Source organism: Nuphar pumila, chromosome 2, assembly GCF_984573655.1.
Source record: "Nuphar pumila chromosome 2, dmNupPumi1.hap1.1, whole genome shotgun sequence".
Classification (NCBI taxonomy): Eukaryota; Viridiplantae; Streptophyta; class Magnoliopsida; order Nymphaeales; family Nymphaeaceae; genus Nuphar; species Nuphar pumila.
The window spans coordinates 52,724,471-52,747,242 of NC_143250.1; the positions used below are offsets into that span (position 1 = coordinate 52,724,471).

Below are 22,772 nucleotides of genomic sequence, written 5' to 3' on the forward strand. Positions count from 1 at the left end.
ATTGAATTAATAAAACAAATAAATAAGTAAACTAATACCAAACTGTTGGATAGGAACAGAAGCAAGTCTTCCATTGTTGGAATTTTTCTTCTTCCATCCAGACATTCTATTTATATATGCACAATCCAGGGCCCTAAGCACACCAGATCCAAGCACTAGGATATGGTAATTAGGTGGGTGCAAACTTCAGTCCATATCCAGTCATACCCATGTTGTATCCAAAAGGATGACATCTGTTATATTCATCCAAGACCTACATCCAAACAAGAATTGATCTGATCCTATCCAAACCCTGGCCCAGTTTATGAACCCAACTGACAATATCCAAGAGATTATGAGTTCTGATGCAGGTTGTCTTCATCCATCAATAGCCGTAATCAAAGACACATAATAAGATGCAAAGACACATAATAAGATGATCACATTAACTATTTAGTTAAATGGCTGATAAATTATGTGAAATCCTTTATATTCTTGTGGTTGTAATACAATTAGTTTTCCCTTTTTTCTCACATTTTTTGCATTTCCTCCTATCTTTAGCATTTTATATGAGAAATGACTCATCAATGTTGTCAGGTGATGAAATCCACATTATCTGGTCAAATCTCAACGATGATATTTATGGGTATAGTATGGAAGCCATTGCCATTCTAAGGATGTAAAACTTACTTAGTTCCAAGTCATCAATTTTAAGATACTTATTTCAACAAAAAAAAGATGATGAGTTTAAAACATGCCTCCAAACCCCAACTTGAAAGAAATGATTTTTTAGATGCTATCATCATGAATATTTTCTATTCTCTAAAGAACATGAGCTTCCACAGCGTTCAAGACAAGCACTTCTTTTTCATTTCTATAACTCACACTGCCTGAGGAATTTGTTATGTTCCAATCACAATACTGAGGTGGTAGCAAACATAATCCGTTAAAATCATGTTTCCACAGATTGTTTCCCATTATCACTTACATTAGGATATCATAAGAAATATGACCAATGAAAAGGTAACGCTTATTGGCACACCGAGCCGGCTTCGTTTCTGCTGCTTAAAGGCATGATTCCTCAGCTTGCCTTACTGACATGCCCAATCTGGTGGATGCCTCTATAAAATACAGCATTATCTGTAAAAGTATCTCCAACAAGATACTAAGATCAATACCTTAATATTCTTGATAATAAACCCGGCACGAATGCACAATAAGAACACTTTAGAACACTTGTGCACAAAAGCACAACTCACAAATAACTCACAAATGCGCAAAGGCATAAAAATAATGGAATCAATTTATTGAGCACTTTTTGACTCAAAGCCATAGAGAAATACAAAGGGGAGAACCCCTATTTATAACAACACAAAGGGGGCCTTGGAGGGGCTCCACTCATAGACGTTGGAGCCCCTCCAACGGTCACAAATGTGACCGTTGGAGAGGGCCCAACGTCTATGTTAGTGGGCCCCCCAAGGTACCTTTTGGTACTTTACATAAAAGAAATAAAAGAAATAAAAAACAAAAAAAGAAAAATAAAAATAAAAATAAATTTACAATCACATTCATAATGTGAATGTGCGTAAAACAGAGGAAAAGACTAAACTACCCCTACGGCTAAACCAGAGTTACCGGAAGCGCCTAGCTAAAAGGGGAAGCGCGCTTCGGAAGCGCGAAACGTCGCGCTTCCGAAGCGTGGGGGGAAGCGTCCCCCTTTTTTGGGAAGCGCGCTTCCCTTTAATGGGGGACGCGTTTCCCTTTAATGGGGGACGCGCTTCCCTTTAATGGGAAGCGCGCTTCCCCCACGCTTCCCCATCGCTTCCCCAACGCTTCCCCCACGCTTCCCCCTCGCTTCCCCCACGCTTCCCCCTCGCTTCCCCTGTTTTTTCAAATTTTTTGTATTTTTTATTTTTTATTTTTATTTTTTTCGCTTCCCCCTCGCTTCCGAGACGCTTCCTAGGTCGCTTCCGAGACGCTTCCTAGGTCGCTTCCGAGACGCTTCCCGAATCGCTCCTAAGTGGTCCCACGCTTCCCCGCTTCCTAAAATTTTGAAAGTGCCTCGCTTCCCGCTCCCGCTTCCCGTATCGCTTCCCGCTCCCGCTTCCTCAACTGGCAACCATGGGCTAAACAAATAGAAATATATTTTATATATATATAATAAGTAGATACATATACATATATATTAATATATGTATATGTATTACCTTATATATATAAAATATATATATTACATTATATGATTATGTACATAATTTAACACCCCCCCTCAAACTTAGGGCAGAATGACCGAGAGTTTGCTAAGAAGGAAGTTGAAACGCGGAGCTAGTAAAGAAATCCGCCAGCTGATACTCGGACGTGACATAGGGAAGGTCAATGATTCCTTTGAGGTACGCCTCCCGAACATAGTGACAATCCATCTCTATATGTTTGGTCCGCTCATGAAAAGTGTGATTTTTAGCAATATAAATCGCACTTTTGTTGTCACAGCACAGCTTGGTAGGCCCTTCAATTGTGATTCCCATGTCTTCCAGCAACTGATGAATCCAAACAATTTCCATGGTAGTAGTCGCCATGGCACGATATTCAGCTTCAGTTGATGATAGAGATGCCTTTTGCTGCTTCTTGCATCTCCATGAGATCAATGAGTCTCCTAAGAATACACAAAAACCAGTGGTGGAGTGACGGTTATTTGGGTCACCTCCCCAATCAGAGTCAGTATAAGCAATTAATTTTAACTCAGAAGAGGAAGACAGAAAAACTCCCTTATTAATAGTGTGCTTTAGGTATCTTACGACACGTAAGATAATACCCATGTGAACAGAAGTTGGTGCATGCTGAAACTGACTTGCCGTATGCACCGCATGTGAGATATCTGGTCTGGTGATACTTAGGTACATCAACGATCCTACTAGTTGCCTGTAGGGAGTAGGGTCGGAGAGAGGAACACCATCATCAATCTTCATTTTAGCTCCTACTATAGCAGGAGTTTCACAAATTTTATCGTCTGTAATACCTGACCTGTAAATAATCTCAGATGCAAGCTTAGTTTGAGACAAAAAATATCCTCTATGAGAGTATGCTACCTCAATACCCAAAAAATAAGTTAAGAAACCCAAGTCAGACATTTCAAACTTATCCTTTAAAATGAATTTTATGCTTTTAATCCCTTTAGAATCGCTCCCAGTTATAAGCATGTCATCCACATATAGTAGCAGAATAACAATCCCTGCATTAGATTTTCTAACAAACAAAGCAGTATCAGTAAAGCAGGATGAAAAACCATTTTCTAACATTACGGAGTTAAACCTATCATACCAAGCCTTGGGAGCTTGTTTTAAACCATAAAGTGCTTTCTGAAGGCGAAACACTTTTCCTTTAGGGGACTCCATTCCAGGAGGAGCATCTATATAAACTTCTTCGTTTAGATCTCCGTTTAAAAAAACATTTTTAACATCCATCTGATAGATGTTCCATTTATTGATTGAGACAACGGTTATAAGACATCGGCCGGTGACCATCCGAGCTACCGGAACAAAGGTCTCCTCATAATCAATCCCATATTTTTGACCATATCCTTTTGCAACTAAACGGGCCTTATATCTCTCAAGGGACCCATCACTCTTAGTCTTGACCTTAAACACCCATCTACACCCTATTGCTTTCTTGTCTTTAGGGAGGTCTTGAAACTCCCATGTCTTTGCTTTCTTTAGAGCTTCAAGTTCATTATTCATAGCGACTATCCATTCCGGACATTTTTGTGCTTCCTCGAAGTTCCTAGGTTCTATGTAAGAGTGAATGGCGCTTAGACATGCTCTATATTTAGGCGAAAAAGACTCATATGAGATGAACCTAGAAGAGGGTCTTCTTGGTCTTTCGGTCCTACGAAGGTTTTCTTCACTCGAAGGAGTAGACTCATTATCATATCTTTCGAGGGCACTTCTGAAAGTATTCCTATCTCTATGAGAGTAGGTTATGGGATCTCTATGTGGTTCTTCATTGATATGTTGATGAAGTGTTGAGGACTCAGAATGGGTTTAACTATTACTTAAGTCATTTTCATCATCACTAGTATCATCATCTTCAGTCAATAAATCAAACAAAAAAGAATAGTCTATATTCTCGTCATTAGTTTCAAGTTTTTCGAAACCACTAATATTTTCCAAGAAGCTTACATTTCTGGAAACATATAGTTTATCACTTTTAATATCATAACAGCGAAAGCCTTTTTGAGTTTCAGAATAACCAAGAAAGGCACAAAGAATGGCCTTAGGGGAGAGTTTGTCATTTTTATCAGTAAGGACAAAACATTTACATCCAAAAACCCTTAACCTGTTGTAATCAGGTTCTTTTTCGTATAATTTTTCAAATGGGAAAATCTTGTTCAAGTTTTTAGATGAAAGTCTATTTATGAGATAGACAGATGTAAAGGCTGCCTCAGCCCAAAGTTTTTTCGGAATATTTTGTGAAATGAGCAAAGTTCGTGTTGTTTCAATAATGTGCCTATGTTTTCGTTCTGCCAACCCATTTTGTTGGGGGGTTTTAGGACAAGACTTTTGATGGAGAATTCCATAGTTTTCAAGATAATTTTTGAATTCATTGGAAAGATACTCGCCACCCGAATCGGTTCTAAGAATTTTTAAATTTCCATTGAATTGATTTAAAACCATCATATGAAATGTTTTAAAAGTTGAGAAAACTTCATGTTTATGTTTAAGAAAATATATTCAACTAAACCTAGTGAAATCGTCCACAAAGATAACATAGTATGAGAAACCTCCCTTAGATATCACTGGAGCCGGACCCCATACATCAGAGTGAACAATTTCAAAAGGTTTTGTTGTAAACATGGATCTTTGAGGAAAATGAAGACTTCTCATTTTTCCAAGAATACATTCATTACAAACAAAATTTTCATTACAAAGATGCTTAATAAAAGGCAAATAAGAGATTTTAACAATGTTGGGATGACCCAATCTCTTATGCCATACATGAATATCTTTGTTTTGAGCAACATTACAAAATTTATTCTTGGGAATTTTAAGAAAATCAACATAGTAGAGGTCTCCTCTCCTAGAGCCTTCCCCAATCAACTTCCCGGACTGGCGATCCTGTATCCAACATTTATTAGAAGAAAATTTTATATCGCAACCATAGTCCGAGAGTTGAGAAACGGAAAGTAAATTTAAGTTTAATTTTGGTATAAGACGAATTTTTGGGATAAAGAAGTCTTGTTTTTCAAGATTGCCCATTCCTTTAATTTCAAGAGGTGTTCCATCCAGAGTTGTCAGTCGAGGAAGCGGGAGCGGGAAGCGAGGCACTTTCAAAATTTTAGGAAGCGGGAAGCGTGGGACCACTTAGGAGAGAACCGGGAAGCGTCTCGGAAGTGACATAGGAAGCGTCTCGGAAGCGACATAGGAAGCGAACCGGAAGTGACCTAAGAAGCTATAAATTTCTAAATTGTAAATTATAAGCTACAAAGTTGTAAACTCTAAGTCTAACCTTAAAATTAACATAATCCACTACTTCACTTCATCATGCAAGATTCAAAATAAAAGTATACCAAACAAATATTATAAGACCATGACAAAAAAGTAACATAAAAGTTTTTAAGTTGGACTACTCCAACTACATCATCAAAAAAACAATTAATAATTCAAGAGTTCATTAATCTATCATCTTTCTCTTCCCCTTCAAGTCAGCAATAGATCGCGAACTTTCTGCATCATCACGTGCATCTTGTCCTCCACGACCATGTCTTCTGCTCCTTCCTTCATTTCCTATAATGAATATGTTAAAAAATTAAAATGTTCAAAAACCATAATTTAAAATATAAAAAACACAATATCAACATACCTTGCCTAGGTCTCCTGCTAAAGAAACGATCAATCCGACCATGAGGAACTGATGGTCGCTCTTGTATATCTGCAGTTCTACTAGCTCTGTTGGATTGATTTGTATCCTCTTCAACTTCATTTGTACGTATGATTATTGGAGGTAATGGAGCTCTTGGTTGTGCATCTTTATGTTTGGATTTGGAAATAGTGCTTGATTGTTGTGCACTATCATCCAAATCTCTCCATCGCATATCCTCTAATCTCAACGTATTTTCTTTTACAATAGGAAGTTCTGGATTGATATCCCATTTTCGACTAGGCCCTTCTTTATAACGATTGTTGCACCTTTTATAACAAGAATATAAAATATGAATGCTAATAAACAATCAATGATAAAAAAAGAGAAAAAAAAATACCAAAACAAAAGTACAACACAGTTTAATTATACCTGTCAATCAATCGAAGATTGGAATGAATATACACTAAGGTATCAGCACGATCTTCATTGAGTCTATTTCTTTTAACATTGTGAATGTAACTATAGGTGCTCCACACTCTTTCTGCAGAAGATGTGCTAATAGGTTGAGATAAAACCTTAATGGCTAATGCTCTCAACTCAGGTGTATCACCACCATAAAAACGCCACCAATTAAGCACTGACATTGTAGGATTCAGTGCATCTATTCTTGCTGCATTTCGGCTAAATCTTCCATTTCTTGATGCAAAGCCATAAGTTGTGACCTATAAAGTGTAGATAGCTCTTCATTTCCAGAAGATATGACTTCAAGCGCGAGCATTGCACCGTCTAAGATATCATTATCCTTTTCTGCAAAAAAAAAATGTTTAGTAACTATAACAAGAAAATGCAAATGAAATAATAAAATAATTAAATCATTTAACTTTAAACTTTATTAAATAGATAGAATTAAATTTTTACCAGGAGAAACTTGTTTGACCCCTCCTACTGCTGGGATTTTGAGATACTCCGACTCGTAATATTTTGGAGTAAGCATGTGGGCTAGACTATGGAGAGGCACATTCATTCTATCTCATCTATTTGAGACAATCTTATGAATCTTTTCATATAAATCTGGTTGTCCTTTTAGATTGTCTTTGATTTCCCCCAACATGTTGTCCATGCCTTTATACACTTCACCGATTATAGGGCCTTCCTGATCACAAAATTTAATCATCTTATAGATGGGTTTTGTAATCAATAATGCTAAACGTACAGAATCCCAATATTCTTTATCAAGAACAGTTGTTTCTGTTGTAACAACCCTTTTTTTCATAGTGTCATCCGTGCATGATTGCTTCCAATCGCTCCATCTATCTAAAATTACTGTGAGCCTTAAGCTCTCCCTCACATCAAGCAAGCGTTTCAAAGTAGTATAATGTGAAGCAAACCTTGTTTTTGCAATCTTTATTAATTCTAATTTTTCATTGCTTCTAAAGATTGCTAGTGCTTTTGAATGATTTGTGATATACTTCACAATTTCTTTACTCTGCAAATATGTTTCTCCCAACCAATGAAACTCATGTGCCAAATCCTTGAAGATCAAATTAAGTGTGTGCACAACACAAGGTGACCAAAAAATATACTTGTACGTTTGTTTTAATTCTTCACCTGCTAACTTGCAATTTGCTGCATTGTCTGTAATCACTTGCACTACATTAGAAGGCCCCACAAGTTTAAATCCCGTCTTCAAAAACTCGGCAATGTTTGCAGCTACTGTTGCACATTAGAAAAATCGCTTGCATATAAGAACATCGAGCCAAAACAGTTTGAGGCAAGTATATTTATCAAGTGTTTGTTCTTGATATTTGTCCAACCGTCTGAGACAATGGAAACTCCAAACTCCTCAAACTTTTCTCGAAATTCATTTAACTCCCTGTGAACACACTCTTTCTCACTGTCAAGCAACGTTGTTCGCACTTTTTCATATGATGGGGGTTTATATCCGGGCACTTTACTAACTGCAGATATCATCTCTTCCCAATATGGTGATCGAAGCACATTGAAAGGTATGCCATTTGCACACAAAAATCTGATAATTTTGTGATCTACATCATCTCTTTCTACCTTTTTAAAGGTATCACGAATATCAACTGTTTTTCGGCTTCCACTAGATGATGTAGTCATACTAATAGGCTTCTTCGGAGTATCAATTCTTGATCTCTTCAACTCAAATGCACTTGATGAAACCTCCACTAGATGAACTTGCCTCTTAATTTTTTTTCCAATTCTGCATTTTTTGCAACTACAGGGCAAAAGGCAATCCCAACACTTTGTCCCTTTGAAGATCCCATGAGATGTGCAAAAACTCGAGTATATGACCCATGATAAATTTTTTTTGCAGTGCCTGCACATAAAAACTTGGTTTCCACCTTGCTTTCCTTGCCCACTCTTCTTTTGTTTCAATACATGGTGCCATAGCACTGTTGTTTTATGCATGCTAGGTGGTTCATCATCTTGGTCATCTTCAGAATAGTAGTCATCCAAGTCATATTCTTCTTCATCTTCCTCATCAAAACAATTTTCGTTTCGGTCCTCAAACTGATATGGACAAGCAGAAGACCTCTTCTTGCCCTTCCCAACACCACTAGATGATTCATGCTCCAAATTGTACAAAGAATCGTCATCGTCATCAAAATTATCGTGATCATAGCTTGAGTGTTAAAATATATGTAATACCTATATTTATATATATATATATAAATATATATAAATATAGTTCTCATTCACTACCCGATAAGGGGTAGTTTTGTAATCTCGCCCAATAGGGGCATTTTAGACTTTTTCCTTTTCTTCTTTTTTCCTTTTTCTTTTTCTATTTTTTCCTCTTTCTTTTTTGTTTTTTTTATTTCTTTTTTGTGCATTTAATGCACAGCCATTGGGGGCCCCAACAAAGAGTCGTTGGGCCCCCAACGGTCACAATTGTGACCGTTGGGAGCCCAACGACTCCTTGTTGGGACTCCCAATGGTCCCTCTCTCTTGCTTTTCTCTAACTCTCCCTCACTCCTCTCTTGCCTATAAATAAGTGGGGTCTCCCCCTTTGTAATGTGTGGCTTCTTCAAGCCCTTTTGTGCATTTATAAGATTTTATACTTTCTAGCCATTATTGGCTTTTGTGTATGTCCTCTTTTGGACTTGTTCTTTGATTTCTATGTGTGAATGTCCATTGTAGGACATACATTTCTTTTCCGCATATTTCATTACATGGTATCAGAGCCTTGGTTGTGCTCTTGATTCATATTGCTAGTTGTCTTGTTTTATCTCTCTTTGTTTGTCCTCCATTCTTGATTATATAATGGAAGGAGAACAAAAGATTGATCTCTCCTTCAAGCTCAATGGTACTAACTACATGATGTGGGCCGCCGCCATGGAGAACAACCTCAAAGGTAAAAAGCTTTGGGGATACGTTATGGGCACCATTAGGGAACCTCAACTTCAACTTACGAAAATTGATGGTGATCAAGAAAAAGCTCTAAAAGGAAATGCTCGCATGAAAGCTATTGAAGATCACCAATCCAAGGTAGAAGATTGGGAAAGTAAGCATGCAAAAATTCTTGCATGGTTCATGAACAACGTGGAGTTAAAGATTTGCGCCAACATTGCTAAATTCCGCCTAGCAAATGAAGCATGGTTCTTTATGAAAGGTATGTATACCCAAAAAGACCTTGCTCGTCAATTCTTCATCCAAGAAAAAATTCGTACCATTAAGCAAGGTGAAATGAGTGTAAGAGATTACTATAGCACTCTTGGCCCTTTGTGGGATGAGCTATCCCTTCTTGAACCCAAATGGGTATCAAGTGAAGATGTTGAAATGAGGAGAGAACAAATGGAGAAAGAACACTTTTTCCAATTTTTACATGGGCTTAGGCCCGAATATGAACAAGTTAGGTCCTCCCTCCTTCATAGATCCAAACCACTTCCATTGGAAGATGCCATAGCCGAAATATGCCAAGAAGAAACACGTCTTGGCATGATTAAAGGAGACGAAGTTCTTGCCGTGTCTAAACCCGACAATCATATGAAAGCATATAAGCCTCCACACTTTGGGAGGCAAAATAACTATAATGGCAATTATAGGAAAGCCATTTGCCATCATTGTCAAGAACCGGGTCATATAAGACCTAATTGTCCAAAGATAAATGAACCTCCAAAAGGTAAAGTTGCTATTATTGAAGAAATCCCACAAAAGAAGGAGGAGACAATGAAAGGGAAATAGTCCTTCTCCCTTGCTCAACTATCCGAAGCACTACAAATTCTACTCAAGTCGCCATCAACTTCGGGAGCCGCCATTGCCTCTTCTTCTCCTCCAGGTACGCCTTCTTGGATCCTTAACTCTGGAGCATCTTTTCATATGACCCCTATTGAAAATGGACTATCCAATGTATGTAGCAACTCCAAAAATTCCTTTGTTTCCACCGCCGATGGTACCTCTTTACAAGTTAAAAGTTTTGGAACCTTAGATTTTTCAAAAGATTTTTTTGTGCCAAATGTAAGAGTAGTACCTCAACTTAATTTAAATCTTTTATCGGTCTCCCAAATATGTGATCATGGATGTGAAATCTCCTTCTCAACCAAGGATTGTTCTATACAGGATCTCCAGTCCGGGAAGCGGATTGGGCAAGGCCATAGGAGGGGAGATCTCTACTACATGACCCACTTGAAACTTCCTACTAACTCATTTTGTAATCATGTCCAAGATAAAAATATAGAAACTTGGCATCAAAGACTTGGACATCCAAGCTTCTCAAAAATGTACTCCTTTCCCTTTGGAAAGAAATTTTGTAATGAGAAACATTTTGTTTGCAAGAGTTGTATTTTTGGAAAAATGAAATCCACCCCATTTCCAAAGAGAACATTTGTGTCAAAAAGACCCTTTGAATTAGTTCATTCGGATGTTTGGGGTCCTTCTCCGGTCATATCAAAAGGAGGATACTCATATTATGTTACTTTCATTGATGATTTCACTCGATATGTGTGGATCTATTTTCTCAATCTAAAATCCGAAGTTTTTAACTTCTTTAAAAAATTTCATATGATTGTCAAAAATCAATTTTCAACTAATATCTCCATTCTTCGATCCGACTCCGGTGGAGAATATCTATCAAATGAATTTCAAGAATATTTGGAAACCAATGGAATTTGTCATCAAAGGTCATGTCCTAGGACTCCCCAACAAAACGGTCTAGCCGAAAGAAAGCATAGACACATCTTGGAAACCACTAGGACTCTTCTTATTTCCAAAGAAATTTCAAAATGCTATTGGGCCGAAGCCGCCTTAACCTCCACTTATTTGATAAATAGAATGATATCCTCATCCCTACAAAATATATCTCCATATGAAAAACTTTTTGAAAGAACACCCGATTTTAATAGATTAAGAATTTTTGGGTGTAAGTGCTTTGTCCTTACACATAAAAGAGATAAGTTATCTCCCAAGGCTATTGAATGTGTGTTCTTAGGATACGGAAAGAATCAAAAGGGTTTTAGGTGCTTCGATCCCAAAAGCAACAAACTATATGTATCCAAAGATGTTACTTTTTTAGAAAATGAGAATGGTTTTGAGAAAAATAAAGATATTGATGAAAGCGAATATGCTTTCTTATTTGATCTTCTCTCTCAAGAAGATGTGACTCCTCACGAAGAGGATGTTCCTAATGATTTAGAGGATACTCCTCTTAGTAATGTTGAAAATGCAAATAATGATGTTGAAAATAGGTCCATTCAAACCTATGCTAGGCGTGGTCAAGAAACTCCCATTAGCGCTTTAGAAAAATATTCTCAAAATTCCAACATAGAAGAAACCTCTTTAAGGAGATCTAGCCGGATCTCCAATCCTCCTAATAGGTTTGTTTCCTATGAGTCCCTAACACCTAAATATAGGGCATGCCTAATTGCATTACACTCTTATCATGAACCGTCACACTATAATGAAGCCAAAAACATTCCTCAATGGGTTGAAGCCATGAAACTTGAACTTAGTGCCCTTGAAAAGGCTAAAACTTGGGAAATAATCTCATTACCCACTGGAAAGAAGTCTATTGGATGTAGATGGGTCTTCAAAATTAAAACTAAAAGTGATGGGTCATTAGAACGTTATAAAGCTAGGTTGGTAGCCAAAGGATATGCTCAAGAGTACGGAATAGACTATGAAGAAACCTTTGCTCCCGTAGCTAGAATGACTAGTGTTAGGACTCTTATTGCGATTGCATCCGTTAAAAAATGGCCTATCTATCAATTGGATGTTAAGAACGCATTTCTTAATGGCGAACTAAGTGAAGAGGTCTATATGGATCCTCCACCAGGAGTATCTATTGGTGAAAACAAAATTCTTAAACTAAAAAAGGCACTATATGGGTTAAAACAAGCTCCGAAAGCTTGGCATGACAGATTTAGTACTGTAATGACTAGCTTAAATTTTCGTTTATGTTATACTGACACTGCGTTATTTGTGAAAAGTGCAGGGTCCTCTGTAGTTATTCTACTACTATATGTTGATGATATGATCATCACTGGGAGTGATGAGCAAGGAATCCATGATATTAAGAAAATTTTAAAAGAAAATTTTGACATGTCTAACCTTGGTTTCTTAAGATATTTTCTAGGTATTGAAGTTGCATATTCACCTCGAGGGTACATCCTCTCTCAGATGAAACTTGCTGCTGACATCTGTGCCAAGTCTGGAATTTCGGATGATAAGAAGACAGAAACCCCTGAGGTTATCAATGCAAAGCTGAGACTGGAAGATGGGACACTTCTTGAGAATCCTACTCCCTACCGTCAACTCGTTGGGTCTCTGACATACTTATCCATCACTCGGCCAAACATAGCTCATGCAGTTCACTCCGTCAGTCAGTTTCAACATGCACCTATAACTGTGCACATGAGTGCAGTCTTAAGAATTGTCAGATATATTAAAAACACCATAACTAAGGGAGTTTTTCTTTCCTCTTCATCATCCCTTGATTTAATTGCTTATACAGATGCTGATTGGGGAGGAAATCCCAATGATAGAGTCTCAACCACTGGTTTTTGTGTTTTCCTAGGTGACTATGATTTCTTGGAGATGCAAGAAGCAGCATAAAGTATCATTGTCCTCAACTGAAGCCGAATATCGTGCAATGGCCACTACAACCATGGAGCTTGTGTGGCTTAGAAGTCTCCTCTGTGATATGGGCATCGTCATCTCAATTCCTTCGAAGATGTGTTGCGATAACAAGAGTGCTATCTATATTGCAAGCAACCACACCTTCCATGAGCGTACTAAACACATTGAGATGGATTGCCACTATGTTCGAGATGAATACCTAAAAGGAACCATAGCACTGCCCTATGTCACATCCGAGTACCAGTTGGCGGACTTTTTCACCAAAGCTCTTGCTGCTCCTCGTTTCATGTTTCTTCTCAACAAGCTTTCCGTTGTATCCCCGTAAAGCTTGAGGGAGGGTGTTAAAATATATGTAATACCTATATTTATATATATATATATATATATATATAAATATATATAAATATATATAAATATAGTTCTCATTCACTACCCGATAAGGGCTAGTTTTGTAATCTCGCCCAATAGGGGCATTTTAGACTTTTTCCTTTTCTTCTTTTTTCCTTTTTCTTTTTCTATTTTTCCTCTTTCTTTTTCTATTTTTTCCTCTTTCTTTTTTGTTTTTTTTTATTTCTTTTTTGTGCATTTAATGCACAGCCATTGGGGGCCCCAACAAAGAGTCGTTGGGCCCCCAACGGTCACAATTGTGACCGTTGGGAGCCCAACGACTCCTTGTTGGGACTCCCAATGGTCCCTCTCTCTTGCTTTTCTCTAACTCTCCCTCACTCCTCTCTTGCCTATAAATAAGTGGGGTCTCCCCCTTTGTAATGTGTGGCTTCTTCAAGCCCTTTTGTGCATTTATAAGATTTTATACTTTCTAGCCATTATTGGCTTTTGTGTATGTCCTCTTTTGGACTTGTTCTTTGATTTCTATGTGTGAATGTCCATTGTAGGACATACATTTCTTTTCCGCATATTTCATTACATTGAGATGGTCATTAATGAAGCAAAGAACATGCAAATAAATCTACATCATAAAAGTATCAGAATCAACCTAAAACACTTTAAAAAAGCTATTATTAACAGTAAATGATGGAGAGTGAAGAACACAAATCATTACTCATAATTTACCAATTACTAAAACAAATAAATAAACATCATTTAAGGAGGTGAAAGATCTATGATTCTATAATATACTATGATAAAGCAAACAAATTTTTTTTTTAAAAAAGTTCTTTCAAAAGTTTGCATTTATGAAAAAATGCCAAAATAAGATAACATAACAACGAAGAAAAACAAAATTCATATTGGCCGACTGTTACTAGCAATAATGATATTTATTTAAAATTTTAAACAACTAGCTGCAGCATACTAGTTGCCCCACTCTTCTGATAGAGTAAATGAGCCGAGCATGGGTGTGCCCACGCTCGGTATATCAAAGAATTCATACTTAATAGGGATGATAAGCTCAATCATGCTTGGTATACATTTTGTATAATATGTTTTTATAATATGAATTCAAGAATTTTCCTATAATATATTTTTTATATATTATAGGATACTTATAAGTATCTCTTTTGTTTTGTTTCTTTTATCACGCTTGGTTCACTTGATCAACATGTAAGTTCAGAATTCACATAAAGCAAAATCACTTCAAGAGATCAAGGAGAGAATAGATTCTAGAAGTCTGCAAGATCAAACACCATAATGAAACCATAAGACAACTTGTGGAGGCAGAACATGTTTTTCATTGACTTTGAAATTGAAAACAATAAATCAATAATCCATATATATCCAACAGTAAAAGAATAATAAAAGTGATCCAGTCAATCTGATCAGGAATCAGGATTCAAGCAATCGTCAAAATGACTTAAAAGTTAAAACCTACAAGAATGATAAAAAAATACTGCATTAACCCTTATTTCTAAAAAAGACGACCAAATAAACTCAGTTAAACCACAAAATGTGAAATGTTTCTCAACCAATATATTGTTCATTCATGGGTCTCAAATAAGAATATAAATGATCATCATATGATAACACAAAAGATAAAGACCATCATGTTATTGCAACGGAAAAATGAAACAAATAGTCTCTAACAATCCCATGTTCCCTAAATGTACTTTCTAGAGAGAATGAAGGAATCAAACCTCTACTCACGAGCTGAACCTCACACCACACAAGTCAGACACCAGCCCTATATCACTCGAAAACTCTTCATCAAAGCAAAATATGGGCCTCCCGGTCCAGTTAAAAAAAAATTTAAAAGCTCAGTACTAGCCCAACTCTGATTCCATATGAAATAGATTTTTATCCATTTTTGTAGCCCAACCCTGACTGCAGCAAATAGTTTGATTTGTCCATATGAAATAGATTTTTATTAATAATTGTAGCCATTTTTATTTTATCTCAAAAAAAAAAGGAGGATGCTGCCCCTGAACCCCTATCACACCAATTTTTTGTCTTGCTACACCCCTATTTGCGCCCCCCCCCCCCCTCACATGAATCCTAGCTACGCCACTACCGGTGGTGCTCCCTGTTGAAGCCTCCTTCCCCAACCTTCTCTCCCTTTGTGTGTCTCTGTCGAGCCACCCCCCCCCCCATGCCCAAGCCACTTGCCATGCACAGGTGGTCAGAGAGAGGTCCTCCTCCCACTAGGGCTCGCAGTTGGCAGAACCCAACCGCCATCAACCCCTCCAACCGAAGTTACAAACCCTTGCTTCTTGCCGTCCCCTTTTCACCAAGGACTCGACCGATCCAGATTCGAGATAGAGAGAGTGACAGAGCGTGAGAGAGGGGGGTAAGAGAAGATACGTACCTGAAGGTCCTGAACATCTTCATCTTCGGAAGTCGGTGGAGGCCACTAGAATTTTTTGAGGTCGCCGGAACTCGGAGCTCACCGAAAACTCGAGAGAGAGAGAGAGAGAGAGAGAGAGAGAGAGAGAGAGGAGTCGGAAGATACGCGTGAAAAAACAAAACCCTAAGCCCCTTTCGATTTTATTTTTTCACGAGTTTTGTAAAATACCCATTTTATCCTCAGTAAAAAATATATTCATGTGTAAAAAAAAATTAAGGGCAAATTCGACCTTTCCATAATAGCGTACCCCTTTAAAGGGGTACGCGTACCCCTTTAAAGAGGTACGCGCTTCCCTTTAAAGGGGGACACGCTTCTTCAATTGAACCTGCGCTTCCCCTCGCGTTTCGGAAGCGTTGCGTTTCACGCTTCCGAAGCGCGTCCCGGGGAAGCGCGCTTCCCCTATTCTATAGGCGTTTCCGGTAACTCTGGTTCCATCCGCCGTTGAGACAAAAGATGAAAGAAATTTTTTAGAATAATCAGAAAGAAAACAAGGACTTGGTGTCATATAAAATGAAGCATCAGAATCAAGGAGCCAAGATGTCTTACCGAGAGAGGAAGAGGATGACATAGCGGCTCTAGAAATGCCTCCTTTGAGAAGAGGTTGAAGAGCATCCATAACTTGTTGAAGCGAAAGAGACTCATTTGATGATGAAGGCCTTTCCTCAAATTGGGATGCTAAAGCCGCGGCAAGAAATTTCTTCCATTTGGGACAAATGGGCTTGATATGCCCCGGTTCTTTACAAAAATGGCAAGTTAATTTGCTATAGTCTCTCTTGCCATATCGATCATTTCCTCCTTGCCCTTGATTTTTGAAATGAGGTGGTTTGTAGGTCTTCAAATTACTTCTGGGTCTTGACACAGCATTAGCCACTTCATAATCACTTTGAGAGGGTGTAGCAAGGATACTTGGGTTATTTTTACTAATCCCCATTCGTGTTTCCTCACGACTTAGCTTGGTGATGACATCTTCAATAGAGGGAGATGTGAAAGCGGATAGAAGAGAGGACCAAATTTGCTCAAATTCGGGTCTAAGACCATTTAGAAAGTTGAAGAATCGATCTTCCTCTAGTTGTTTGTGTCTTAATTCAATAGCTTCTCCGCTCCATTTTGGTTCGAGCATAGCAAGCTCGTCCCAAATAGATGATAGTTCGGCAAAGTATTCCCGAATAGACAAATCGTTTTGTTGAAGAGTCAAAGCTTTCTTTTGGAGATAATATTTGTGAGATAAGTCCCTTGAAGTATACATTTTTTCAAGGTACAACCAAGCTTCGGAGGCCCTTTTAAACTTAATGATGTTGACATTGATCTTGGTTTCAACGGATGAAAAAATCCAAGACAATATTTTGAAGTTCTTCATTTCCCACTCATCATGCTTTTTTGAATATTCTTCTAGGGCCTTTTGTCTATCTTCACCTTCAAGAATCTTAATATCCCCTTTCTCTATGATAGAAAGTTTGGGTTCGGGTTCCGATATGGAACCTTGAACGTATCCCCAAAGGCCCTTCCCTTTGATATGGGCTTCCATATTGCCGGCCCAAACATGGTAGTTCGAACCACTAAGCTTAAACCCAAGGGAGAAGTGAGAATCTTTTTCACCCATTAGAGAGGAAAGATGATAGAAAATAATGCGTACCTTAAAGGATTTTCAAACTTTTCTTGACAAAAGTTGCTTCTAAAATATTGCCCGAAGTAGATGATTTACTCCAAAACTTTTCGAGGTACTTCACAAGTGACGAGATGCACGATCCTCCTCCTTCAACGAGGCTCTGATACCATGTAAAAGTATCTCCAACAAGATACTAAGATCAAGACCTTAATATTCTTGATAATAAACTCGGCACGAATGCACAATAAGAACACTTTAGAACACTTGTGCACAAAAGCACAACTCACAAATAACTCACAAATGCGCAAAGGCATAAAAATAATGGAATCAATTTATTGAGCACTTGGGCTTTGACTCAAAGCCATAGAGAAATACAAAGGGGAGAACCCTTATTTATAACAACTCATAGACGTTAGAGCCCCTCCAACGGTCACAAATGTGACCGTTGGAGAGGGCCCAACGTCTATGTTAGTGGGCCCCCCAAGGTACCTTTTGGTACTTTACATAAAAGAAATAAAAAACAAAAAAATAAAAATAAAAATAAATTTACAATCACATTCATAATGTGAATGTGCGTAAAACAGAGGAAAAGACTAAACTACCCCTACGGCTAAACAAATAGAAATATATATTTTATATATATAATAAGTAGATACATATACATATATATTAATATATGTATATGTATTACCTTATATATATATAATATATATATTACATTATATGATTATGTACATAATTTAACATTATCAACATACTAACATTTTTATATTCGTTCTGCAAAATTTAATTTGCAGACCAGTGGCGATTATCAATAGGATGCCCCATATAAAGTTACAAAGAAGTTCAATCAATGTGGTCAAAAGATCAGATACTACCATGATGGGAGCCCAGCTGCCACAAGAACTGGGGGTAATTTCCACAACTGGAAATGTTTTGAGTCCAGCAATGATGATAGATACTCCAAAATATCAGTTTCCTGGCATATTATAATCACCAAAATAAGTCATAAGAGCATATCCTGAAATCATTAATTTTATGTTAGATAACATAAATCAAAGGCTTTGGATGACATCTCACTTTTACATTTTTTTTTGATGAAAATGTATTTTTAAGTTTTTTAACAAAAAGGGTGCATTTTCACAGATTTCTGCATAAAGAAAGACAAACCATGATTTAGCTATGCTTTGGAGTACACCAGGCTTTTGCTTAGTCTAAGATATGTAGATATACCTTACTATTCGTCGCTTGCTTAGCAGGATCAAAAAATCGTGACCTTTCTTGAAGTAAACTGTGCACATCATGGTAGAGCTTTGAGACAGATATAACTTCATAAAAACATGATGTGAACTGTTCAATCAGTCGATTCCATGTTCTTGACACTAATCCTAATAAGCAAAGCTCCTGTTAAGTTGTTAACAACATTCATCAGCAACCATTTCCATTATCACAACCAAGGCCAGCCATCTTCTAAGGTACATGCAGGCCTTTATCATCAGGAAGAGTATTCCTAAGATGCTTGATCACATTCCAGCATATAATACACAACAATAGAAATAAAGACAAAACTTGAAAGAAGAAACTAGATTCTTTATCCAATTATCAGTTGGTGGATACAAAGACAAACAGGTTGAAAAGCAATTGACAAAACTAGTGGAAGGCCAATGCAAAAGTAAACATGCATTAGCATCATTGCTATCGCTGAAGTATGGTGTTGTATGTCCAATCATCCAAATACACCAAAAAAATGGCTCAACTGCATATGCTGCTTTCTCAAATAGATTGATCAATATTCAAAATTAGCAGGCAAGCTACATCATCAACCGTTAAATTTCTAGAAAAACCACCAAGAATGAATGAAATTGGCTATCCTGAAAAGATTATACAAAAAGCTTCAAGTTCTCAGTATATTGTTGAAAGAATAGAGTTATGTAAACCACTGAGCGCCTTAACAATTTCCTTCATTTGTATGACTGCCCCTTTCATGAATAGCCAAATTTGCTACTAATATCAATCGCCACACCATAATGACAAAGCACCAGAAAGCAGTTTTTAGAACCAAATTTATGGACAAAACAACCTCACCCATTTTCATTCAATAACTTTCTTGCGAAATTCTACATGGTGAATGATAAACTTGATATGTATAAGTTGATACAACAGTAAACTTGACATGCTAATTCGTATATATTAATGTGAACTTGTAGGCATATATAGTTCTTTTTTGTAGTCGTATGGATTTTGTGATGAGAATTTGATAATGTCATGATAACTAGATAGTATATGAAAGACTGTTTATTATGCAGTCATGTGTTACATATTTGTGTGTGTATGGTTATTTGTATTATCCTGAAACTCATAGATTATTGAATCATAGAAAATACAACCACAGGTATTTTTTCAATTTGATTGGCAACAACACCAACTTACAATCATCTCAAGCAGATCACCATTTTGGTTAATGGTTGAAGCCCTCAAGGACTCTAGAGCTTGAACCCATTGAGTCTTTGGACAACAAAAAATTAGGCTTACTCCAGATATCAAGTTGAGGGTTCTCTTATTAAGCAAATAGGATAGACAACTTGATCTCCATTGTTTCCATCGATCATGTCCCACTGTTCTCTCCATTTTCCTGAAAAGAATTACAAGAATAAATTTATTTAACTTACCACAAAAGCAACTCAGAAAATGGCTCAGTAATGCCAGCTCTCAGTTTAATACTAACAACCGGTACATGTCAAAATAAACTTAAAACAAATATACAAGTAATACAAGTAAACAAGATATATTTAAGGGCACTAGAAACTGCTTACCATTTACATAATGTCTTAACACAACCATAGAGATGAGACATATTGAAGACATGCAGTAAAGAACTGATGCAGAGCAGGATGGACCCGGATCCATACAGCCTGACCCAAGCAGTGGACCGGATTTGCACCATGGGATTGGAGATCGGACCCAAGTAGTGGATCCGATCCAGATTCCCGTACCGAGACGCGGAAAAGAGGTCCCTCTGCGTACCTACTCCAGACGAGCACAGAGAGTACAGGCCGGGACGCCCCAGATCCAGCAGCACTCAGAAGTTGTTTCGGGTCCGGGACTGGACCCGAGACCCGGATCCAGCTGAAGCCTTTAAATGACCATCATAGGGTTGCATGCAGGGGGTAGCATATGGAATTTACCGTAGCCTGCCTCTTTCCTTCTGTTGGTTCATAGCAGCGTTTCTTTTCCTTCACGTTATTTCGTTTGTTTCTTGCATCCAGCCATTAGTTATTAGTTTGTTTGTTATTTTCCCTTGTTCATTGTAATCTATATCAGTCCATTGAATAAACTGTTGGCCGGATCTATTGATCTGATCCTTGCTCAGCATTTCATTTGATTTATTTGCTGTTGCACGACTGATTGTGCACCAAAAGATCAACGTCCGCGTCAGGCCTATTACGTGATCTTCATTTTCTGTCGTTGTGTCGAAGAGCAGCAGCGTCGACATATGTCTCATGAAAACATCGTGCCCTCCTGCATCAAAGTGGTATCAGAGCTTAGGGTTCCTCCTTCAACAACGTGATGTCTCATGAGGCGAGGACTGATCCAGCAAGTGACAAGGAGTGGGAGGAAACCGGCGTCGAAGATCCAATGCTGCGGGTGCTTGACATGGTGACGAAGATCCAGGAAAACCTATAGCGCGTAGGCAAGGAGGTAGCCGGAATGTCGAAGCGCATCGATGGGATTGAAGATCGACTCGTGATCATTGAGTCATCAGGAGATGCGCGCGTGACTTCAATGTGAAAAACATGAGCAAACTTGGGTGACGGCGCAGACAGCCACGTGTTAAAATATGTGTATGAGTACAAATATATGTATGTTGAAATATAATCCTTAAATGTACACATATATATTTATATATATATATATATATATATAAAGATACGTATACATATATGTATACGTATCTCTATTTATATATATATATATAAATATATATATTTTTTCTTCCTAAAATACCCTCAAGGGTATTTCTGTAATTTGTCATTTTACGCATATTCCAATTGGAATATGCATTGTAATATTTTTCTTTTTTCTTTTTTTCTTTTTTGTTTTTCGTACCATATTGGGGGCCTCCCAATAGAGACGTTGGGAGCCCCCAACGGTCACAAATGTGACCGTTGGGGGCTCTCCAACGTCTCCTTTGAGAGCCCCCAAGGTGGTCCCTTTAAGGCTTATAAATAGGGATCTTTCCCCCTTGTGTAGATCACTCCTTGTAGGAGCATTTGCTCCATTGTATAGGGTTTTTACCCTCTTCTTCATTTTTCTTCAATAATATTCAACTTATGACTTTAAGTCATATTTACCCCTTTTATGGGTTTATGTATTAGCACATGATGTGCTTGTGTTGTTCCATTGAGTGGGTTTATTCGCACTTCATGTGCATGTGTATGGGTTCATTATTAAACCTAATATATTCAAAGTCACTTTCTAACATGGTATCAGAGCAAGGTTGAGATCGAGTTGCTCTTTGGTGCATCGGGAAGCATGATATTCAAGAAATTTTTAAAGAAAAATGATGAAGTATTCATTTCTCTCTCTTTTCTTTCTTAAAGTTATTCGGTATGCATTCTATTTCTTTAAGTATTGTATGAAGAATTTAATATGTTCTTTTTTTATGTGTACTCTTTGTCATTATGTCTTTTTATAAAAATTTGAGTTACTTGATACTCTATTGAATCTTTTTCGTATATATATTTTTTCGTATGTTTTCTTTGAAAAATTTTAAAATGATAACTTGTTTGACGAAAAATTAGATATATGATTGCTCAAAACTTAATGGGTCGGTAAAAATTTATGACCATTGGAGCCTTGAATTTATATTTTAAACCTAACTTTGTTTATAAGAATACCTTTTATATATGGTAAGTCTTTAAAGAAAGGTATGTTAAGATTAAAATGTTTGTGAGATGTAGTTTTTCGAAAAATGCTTGACATATATAAAAAATTCCTTAATAAGTTTTGATTCACTTACCTAATGTGTCTTTTTTATATGAGCAACATTTAATTAAAAAGTTTTTTTTTTTATAATTCCGGTTGAATTAAGTTTTAAAATAGTCTTATGGAATATGGTGATTTTCTTTGCATCTTTATACTCTTAAAAGATTTTTCAATTTGATTTAAAGAGCTTGTCTCATTATAAAATTTATGGTCTTCACTAATGTTTGTTGCGTACTTATTACATTAGGAGTTGGTAATAATCTATTAAGTCATGTTTTTTGATAAAACTTAAGAGCTTTTGAATTTTTCCTCAATAAATGTTTAATTTTATAGATTTATGCCATAGTACAATCTTACTTTATCATAAGGTTTTTTAATAAATCTATTATTCTTCTTTGTTGGGATTTCTCTCACTTTAGTGGAGTTTCCCCCTTCTTTGGGAATTTT

General features: G+C 37.1%; 1 protein-coding gene across 1 annotated transcript in view; it reads right to left on the bottom strand.

The window, feature by feature from the left end:
• The window catches only part of LOC149845475 (fanconi anemia group F protein (FANCF)), a 43,471-nt gene that overhangs the window by 3,392 nt on the left and 17,307 nt on the right, over nt 1-22,772 (bottom strand). The window contains exons 4-6 of the mRNA XM_089995767.1: nt 19,770-19,971; nt 18,573-18,743; nt 18,218-18,318 (exon numbers count right to left, since the gene is read on the bottom strand). Of these exons, the coding sequence (XP_089851893.1) occupies nt 18,218-18,318; nt 18,573-18,743; nt 19,770-19,971 (474 nt within the window). The remainder of the gene's footprint in view (nt 1-18,217; nt 18,319-18,572; nt 18,744-19,769; nt 19,972-22,772) is intronic.